This window comes from Schistosoma haematobium, chromosome 4, assembly GCF_000699445.3.
Source record: "Schistosoma haematobium chromosome 4, whole genome shotgun sequence".
Classification (NCBI taxonomy): domain Eukaryota; kingdom Metazoa; phylum Platyhelminthes; class Trematoda; order Strigeidida; family Schistosomatidae; genus Schistosoma; species Schistosoma haematobium.
The window spans coordinates 10,347,313-10,355,811 of NC_067199.1; the positions used below are offsets into that span (position 1 = coordinate 10,347,313).

The 8,499-nt window shown below is 39.6% G+C and overlaps 1 protein-coding gene across 2 annotated transcripts in view; it reads right to left on the reverse strand.

Moving 5' to 3' along the window:
- Positions 1 to 8,219, reverse strand: part of KANSL3 (KAT8 regulatory NSL complex subunit 3) — a 29,165-nt gene extending 20,946 nt beyond the window's left edge. The window contains exons 1-5 of one of the 2 annotated variants that reach the window (XM_051215618.1): positions 8,117 to 8,219; positions 3,650 to 3,822; positions 3,465 to 3,613; positions 3,322 to 3,422; positions 3,191 to 3,283 (exon numbers count right to left, since the gene is read on the reverse strand). In XM_051215618.1, coding sequence (XP_051066150.1) covers positions 3,191 to 3,283; positions 3,322 to 3,422; positions 3,465 to 3,613; positions 3,650 to 3,774 — 468 coding nt within the window. In that variant the 5' untranslated portion in view covers positions 3,775 to 3,822; positions 8,117 to 8,219. Of the gene's footprint in view, positions 1 to 3,190; positions 6,999 to 7,046 lie in introns of both variants that reach the window. The other variant, XM_051215617.1, reaches the window with a different exon arrangement.
- Between the last annotated feature and the right edge of the window lie 280 nt (positions 8,220 to 8,499).

The window sequence follows — 8,499 nt, forward strand, 5'->3', positions numbered from 1 at the left end:
AAAGGAGCGGCAGTCTTGTACACAACCACGCCAGCGGTAGCTGATCGCGATGTGATCAATCTGAGTCCAGGCTTGAGATGCAGAGGGAGGACGCCAGGTGGCACATCGGCGATGACTGTGCCGAAAGTTAGTGCTAGCCAGAAACAGGTTATGGTCTGTGCACAGTTGCAGTAGACGGTCCCCGTTATCTGACCTGCGACCGAGTCCCCATCGGCCACCTAAACGACTCTCTTCTGTGCCTAGACGCCCGACCTGAGCATTCAAGTCTCCGGCTAGTACCACAATATCTGTCGAACGCACTTTCTGGAGAAGAACAGATAACTGGTGGTAAAACTCATCCTTGATTGCAGCTGGGCTGCAACCTGTCGGGGCATAGGCGGAGATGACGAAAAGACATCGTTTCTCACGCCGATTTTTTCTCACTTTGATCGAACTTTCTAATCTAACAGCACATAACCGACTGTTAATGGGGATCCAATCGATTAGTGCTGCCTCAGCTCTAGCGTTTAGTGCGACAACAACACCAGCAAAACCAGACGAAGATGCCACAGGGTCCCTGGATAAACGCACGTAAAACAAGCTTTTCGAAGCGACAGATGGAGATCGAATTTGTAGTACTTCACCAGAGTCTTGAATACGGGTCTCGGATAGACAACAAACATCGATATTAGACTTTTCAAAGAAATAGCTAGCCCTATCTGTTGTCCGACCTGCATAAGTGTGCGAACGTTGAAGGCAGCCAGTTTGAATGGTGCACGTGGTTTCAGAAAAACTGCTTCAGTTCTCGTATTCAGTGGTAACATACAATTTTCAACCGGACAGTGACTCGAGAACGTTTAGATACAGTCGAATTTCCACCAAAGACGAGCCGCTGTATGAGTATAAAAGAGGGTGAATAATGTGGAAAATAATAATAATAATGACAATAATAGTAATAATAATAATGATAATAATAGTATTAATAATGACAATAATTGTAATGATAATAATTTGAATCAATTGATTGTTTTTCGAAGTGAGAAAAGTAATTTCCATAGACACAAGATTCCAATAACTGTTTCGTATGACTAACAGCAAAAAGTACACTTTGGTTCATTTATTTATTTATTTATTTAAACACATTAACATAGGTACAAGAAGGTACCTAATAGAGTGAAAATTAAATCTAATAAAATTGCTCATGATGTTATGGTAATTCACTTTCTCTCTAGTAATGCTTTCATGTGACCACGTGCATACAACCAATTTCGTAAACAACACCCCCACCACAGGAAAGCAGTGAGTAGGACTTCCCTGATAGTGGTTGTATGCACGTGGCAATGTGAGAGCATTGCGAGAGGGAGAGTTGACTCCCCACTCTCGGCCGTACCAGGGCATTTGGGGGCTCTGGTGTCTCCTCATTTGCGAATAAATCTTTCGCCTTTTACAACTGTAGTACGAACTTCACACTTTGTATTTTGACCGTTTACAATCAAATAAAAGGGTTGGAGTAGAGTTAAGTAAGAACTGCTGATGCTTTTAATTTTACATAAATAGTAGCAAATCTTTTGAATTGAGAAATTTATCACCGGCAAAGTTATCACCAAAGCCTTACGAAATAAACTATAAAGCACATAGAATCTCTCTATCCTACCACTCATTACTCAACAGTTCTTAAGTCAAGTTCATTTCAGTGATTCCCGTGTAACTCGAAATGCGTTAAAGTTGGTAAATAATCTCTTCGTAGTTTAGTGAACTACTTGTTGAACTTTAAGTTTTTTAATTTATTCAATCAAATTGACTTTATGGTTAAAAACAGAAACAACTAGAAGAGTCTAATATTTTGTTTACTCTACCTACAAAATACACTTTAGAATGTCACTCAGTTGTAATCAACATAAAGCAAAACACAAATATGCATTGGTTTAAATTGCCATAATAAACCAGTACGAGGCAAAATCAACAACAAGAGTACCAAAGGACTACAAATAACTAGAATACCAATGATATTAAGAGATACTAGGAATTGGAGAAAAGGAATAAAAATGCATATATGAAAGGAATACTGGAACTCAAGACCTAGGATAAAACAAAGAGTGAATGTTTCTGAGGCATTGAGATCGATCCTGAAACATGTCACCCAAAGCCTTCAACCACTGATAGCGGTTACTCTGCGGCTACCAACACAGCCCTTAAATGCTGTGGTATGGTCGAGGGTGGAGAGAGTTTGCTCTTCTTCTAGAAATGCTCTCGCATAACCACGCGTATACAGCCACTACCAGGTAAGTCCTACTCAATGTCTTTCTTCATTGAGGTCGTTGTTTACGAAATTGAGAGGATGAAAAGCGAATGTTCGACGCTTGGACCGAGTTGACGGATACAGAGGATCCACCAAGGGGAGTTAGGAAACCCTAATTCCAAACCAATGGTGCACATGGACTCCAGGATCCTGAATGAGAAAATGGCGTACTAACCTATTGTTGGTCACCGACTATCGTGAGACCGCATCTCCTAGCGTTGCCTTGTGAATCCGACCTCTATGTCAAAGGCTCGGGGAGTGGCCCCTTAAGGAAACTATTTGTATCTGGGCACCCGGAAAGTATATCAGTTCACACGAATTCACTGGTTTGTATGGCGCATATCTATTTTGGTGCCATTTGTACCAATGTGGATGTGTCTAGACAAGTAATGAAGTCCACAGCTCTTCACTACTATTCAAACTAACACTCGATGTTTTCGTGCACCGGTCTTGTCATCTTTATCCGATTTTCAGGAAACTTTTAACAATCAACATATGATACATATACCATTGCGCATTCGTATAAAAAATGGCCTAGTGTAAGTAACAGTCTGTATCATGTTTACAAGATTCATAAACAACTACATTGCTTATACTTTGTATTCAGATAACTTAAATGTCACAGAAAGTCGGTAGGGTAAGTGGTGTAACATAGCCATCAGAGGTGTTATAGTCTAATTACCAATCCTGTGACAGTAAAAATACACCAAAATTTCATTGCCAGGGGACCTTAACCATCAAGAATTTTAGGTTTAATGAATTATCACAACAGTTAAGTTCGGTTACTATGACGAGGTAGTGGATATATATATATATATATATATATATATATATATATATATATATATATATATATATAAGCATAACAGTGGTTGCAATGAGAGGCATTTAAAATTCCATAAGTAATCGTACCCAAAAAAGGTCAGCGAATATTCTTCTCAGAGTATTAGCAGCACGATGAAGACTAAGTTCCTTGTATACATTCAGGCGTTTAATATCATGAAACTGAGATTAATAAAGCAAATAACATAATAAATGCGAACTTGAGAGCAGTAAAAGTATTCATTTCTCAAAACTTTTCTCAGAGATGATAAAATCTGATTCAAATGCCTTCTTTCACACAAAACCCACGTATGGTTATCATCTATAACGTTTTTGAGCAATAAGAATTATTAACTAAGGCAACCTTTGGGTTGTTTTGTAGGAAACCTTTGGCATAACTCAGGCACAGACGAACAATTAGTGAATGATAGATTTTGATGAACTCTTCCCTCTTCAAATGAACATCTAGGAGCAGGCCCACCAACATCTAAGCAACTTTCTTCTACTTCAAGACTATCAAGATTTAAAAAGAGAATAGCAATAATTTACTTTGAATGGTAAGGTGACAAGTTGAATATTTCGTTATCACTATCACAATTACTTTTACTTGAAGATGTGTAACAATGGTCCACTTCAATTAAAGATCGAACTTTATCAAGCTGGGAAAAATCCATAGCTAATCATTAGTTGAGTGTACGGTATGACCAAAAGTTGTTAAATATCTGGAAAAGTAAAAACAAATAAAAACTGGGAATTTAAGAAGTTGATACAAACTGTACATATATAAACACTTCAACATTAGTTGTAGTACATACTATTGCCCCCAAATGCCCCGGTACGGCCGAGGGTGGGGACAGTCAGCTCTTCCTCTCGAAATCAGTTGGTAAGTCAGCTACAACGTAGGACTAGGCAGATATATGCATCGGTCCAAGTTGCCACACCTCATTAGCACAATAAGATGAACACCGAATGCATAGAAGTAGTTAATTCAATGGTGGTAATATATAAAAGAAGGATTGCATATAAAGATATAGCACAGGAAGGAAGACTTGGTTGGTAGAAAAATATTAAGCAATTTTAATGTCATCGTTTAAGGGAAAACAAAGAATGTATACATTTGCTCTATAGTGATCGATTCTGAGCCATGTCACTCTGACCATTGGTTACGATGGTTACGCGGACCCCAACCAAGTGGTCTACATCTACCAACATAGATCAGACTAGGAGTTAGTGACTTCAAGCACTGATACCAGGTTTTGGTTTGGCCACCCCCTAACTCTCTACCAATCATCGCCAACACTAATCAGCATTGCACGTAGTGGTAATCGATGTTCAGGCATACGTGACACGTGACCCAACCACCTCAGTCAATGAAGATTCACAACCTCATCAACTGATTTACCACCATTCCTCAATACCCTACGTCTAACCTCACTATTACTTACCCGGCGATCCCAGCAGATACGAGCGATATTTTTAAGACATCGTTGATCAAATGCTAGCAACTTACGAGTATCTTCTACTCTTAGTGGCCACATTTCGCAGCCATAAAGTAGAACAGAACGAACTACTATACAGTATATTCGTCCCTCAATTAATAAACGGATATCTCGCCTTCGCCATAGGTGACGCAAGTCGGCAAAAGCCAAACGAGCGTTCTGAATCCGTGTTGAGGTTTCGTCAGACACCAACCCATTAGGGCTGATCAGACTACTTCACTCCCTATCCTTAGTTCAGGTGTTGACGCAGATCAGTCCTGAAACAACAACTTGCATTTAGAGAGGGGGAAACGCATCCTAAAGATCCTGGCATTGTTGCTCAGTGCGACCAAAAGACTGCATTTTATCAGCGTCTTTATCAAACAAGACTATGTCATCTGCGTATTCTAAGTTCATAAGTGGACCTCCTGGAAGGAGATCAATGCCCGAAAATTCAGTCGACGAAAACGTTATTTCCAGCAGTATGTCTATGATGAAGTTAAACGAAAATGGACATAACTGACAGCCTTGCCGGACACCACTTGAGGTTGCAAAATCAGATGACAGTTCGTCATAAGCTCCGACTCGACCGGTGGTGTTCAAGTAAAGAGACTTCAAAAGGTTTATGTACTTCTGAGGTTAAGCTTGCAATGACAGACACTGTCATAGAACCTCTCGATCTACGGAGTCAAATACTGCTTTGAAGTAAAAAAAAGACCATCATTGTTGAACGCCGATAAGCATGCCTGTGTTCTAAAACCTGACAAATGGTGAATGTGTGGTCGATACAGCCACGACCAGGCCTAAAGCCAGTCTGATTTTCTCATGTTTGCAGTTCATGGGTCTTAGGCGCCCAATAATTATTGAGGTTAGGACTTTAGATACTATGTTAATCAAACTAATCCCCCGATGATTATCACATGACAACTTTGACCCCTTCTTATACATTGGGACAATCGGTGATTGTGACCAGTCAGATGGGATGACGTTCAACTCCTAGATTTTAGCTAAAATATTATTCAACCTAGTCGCTAAAATTGGACCACCATACTTAAAGACCTCTGGAGCTAATCCACCTGGACCAGCTGCTCTTCCTTGTTTCAGATTAACTATAGCCTTTTGAACTTCAACTAGATTAGGGGACCTACTTCATTGTTCCATTTAGGCTGTTTGAGAATCGTGGTAGTTATAGAGTAGCTTAAGGCCAGCTAAACTGTTCTCTAAAGTGTCCCGCTCATCGTTCTAAACATCTGGGCTAAGAACAGATAAGTGTCGTCTTTTTCCGAGATTGTCCCTTACATCTGACTTCTTATTCCCAGTTTCTTTTGTTAGTCTGAAGAGCTGTATTGTGTTACTTACAGTCGCCGCCTTTTCTATCTCTTTTGTTTCCATTGCTCACTACTGCTCACGGTTGTTCCTTAAACTTTTGGTTAACCTAGATCTGATTCGCTCTCGCTCTTTATCGTATTCAAAGCCTGATGGTATGAGTTTACATGAACTCATCAGTGCAATAGACTTAGAAGAAATCCATCGGTATTATGTGACCCTTTGGTTTACGTCACTAATAGATGTCACTGCTCACAGCTGTTTGTATATCTTCCTAAGCAACATCTGGGTCAACTCTCGAAAAGCTCCCACATGGCCACTTGCATACAACCACTATCAGGGAAGTCCTACTCACTGCCCTCTCGCGGTGGGGGTGATGTTTACAAAATAGAGAGGACAAAAAGAGAAAGTTCGGCGCTTGAATCGGGTTGATGTACACGGAAGGTTCATTAAGGGGAGTTGGAAGACCCTGATTCCAAATCATGGACTCCAGGATCCTGGGGGAACAAATGGCGTATGAACCTATTCTTGGTCACCGACTACCATAGGACTGCATCTCCTGACGTTGCTCCACTGCCTTGTGGATCGAACTTTTAGGTCTGACGCTCCAGGTGTGGCCTCCTAAGAAAACCACCTGCTTCAGTCTGGGCACCCGGACAGTATCACAGCCTACACACAAATCAAGTGAGTTGTGTGGCGCATATGTATTCGGTGCCCCTTTGTACCAATATTTATGTTCAAATAAATGAAAATAAATGAAATAAAGAGCTATCCATGACAGAAAAGGCTGTAAAGAATTCTTCTAGAAAGGTTTCTTAGATGTGGAGAGAAACTGAACGAGCGAAAATGTACTAAACTCAGTCTACTAAAGACGCTTAAACGGAGTGAGAAACCATTTTTGTCAGAAAACAGTGGTATGGCTTTGGCTTCATAAAAAGGTACTCCATTTGTAACGTCATCAACGGCAAATAATCATATAAACAGACTTCTCGAATATCTTTACTAGCTCATCAACAAGAGTACTTAAGATATATGATATCTTTGCTTCACAAGGACTTCTAATTTGGTGACATACACTTTCTTGAGGAAGCAACCTACAAAGTTTCGTTTAAAATAATTTGGATTAAAATGTGAAGACGCACCTCTCAACAGTATCCATATGACCAGACTCCTAGTATTTCATTTGTCTGCTAATACAGTAGCGGCCATAGCGGTTTCTTGTGTTCATAGTATCTGTTCAACTAAATAAACCGTAGATTGATGTAGGTTTCCTTACAGTATAGTTTTATTCCAAGTGTACTGGAGTGTTATGAGATTCGAACCATTCAGACCAAGAAAAATCATGCAAATTATTAAAACTGTTGTCTACAAGCTAAAGTACAATATGTATAGAAGTTTAAAGGTGGAACTATGATTACAATTTTGAGTTAGAAATATAAGCAGAAGTTCTCATCAAGAAATGACATAAGCTATGATGCCAAGATACTATTTAACCGTAATTTAGCGGCTTTCTAGCCAAAAGGTACTTTTCGCACACAACAAACGTGCAGAGCAGCGTGAGTGGCATAGAAAAAGAGAACAAAAGGTGGGTCGACTACCCAACAAGCGTACAGAATTCACATACACTTATCGTGGAAAGCAATATTCAATAATCAGCAATAACACTGGATACGGATTAAGACATTCCTGGAATCAAACTAGAAGCAGAAAAGTTGATGCGCTACAGTATGAATGGACGAATTTTGCACCAGAATCCAACACTTGTTATCCTTAATTTCACCGATTAGTCCACAAATTAGTTTCTACCAAGCAGAACTTCCCTCAGTCTACTTAGTGAGTTTTCAGGATATATGATAAGATGTTACTTTAAGTAATTTTCAGACAATGATCTCAATTGAGATAGTTAACTATCTGGCGAGACTATAACTTATGGATTTCATGTCGATATGCAGTAACATGAGTTGCTGCAGGACATAGGAGGGAAAATTTACATTTTCTCCCTATTTACGCTTACTTCCTCTTTATTTCTCTTTGTCCCCCTCTATTTCCCCTTTATATTGGTCGATTAATCGACCAATTGGGACTAAATTTGTTCGGTCACAGTTAAGGAAACGACCAATGACCACATAAAGCAACAGCTCACTAAATGACTGGAATCCTGAGATACAATACACTTGACTTAACGGCAACAGGTATCATGACATCTACGTACTATTTACTTTGAATGACTAGCCTTGAGTAGACGTCCAAACTTTAATAGCCCGCGTGGGGTATTCTGTTTCCCATCACTTTCAGTTTGGAAAGGACAGGAGACTTGATGGCCTGTGTTAGTCCTGACAATTACGGCCTCTCAGTTGATCCAACTTCCCTTCGAAAGTGTCGACAGATGGAGCTTCAATCACATGTTGAGTTAATAAATTCCACTTGTTGATGATTTGATGAGAAAGTCGATAGTCAGGTGGCAAGTAATTTGTTCTGGGCTTATGAACTTTTTTGGAGTGTCCTCGTAAATTTTCTGTTTTACAAGACAAAAAAATTAGGACATATCATGTGTAAATTTATCACCAAGTAATTTGAAAACTGTAATCATGTCAT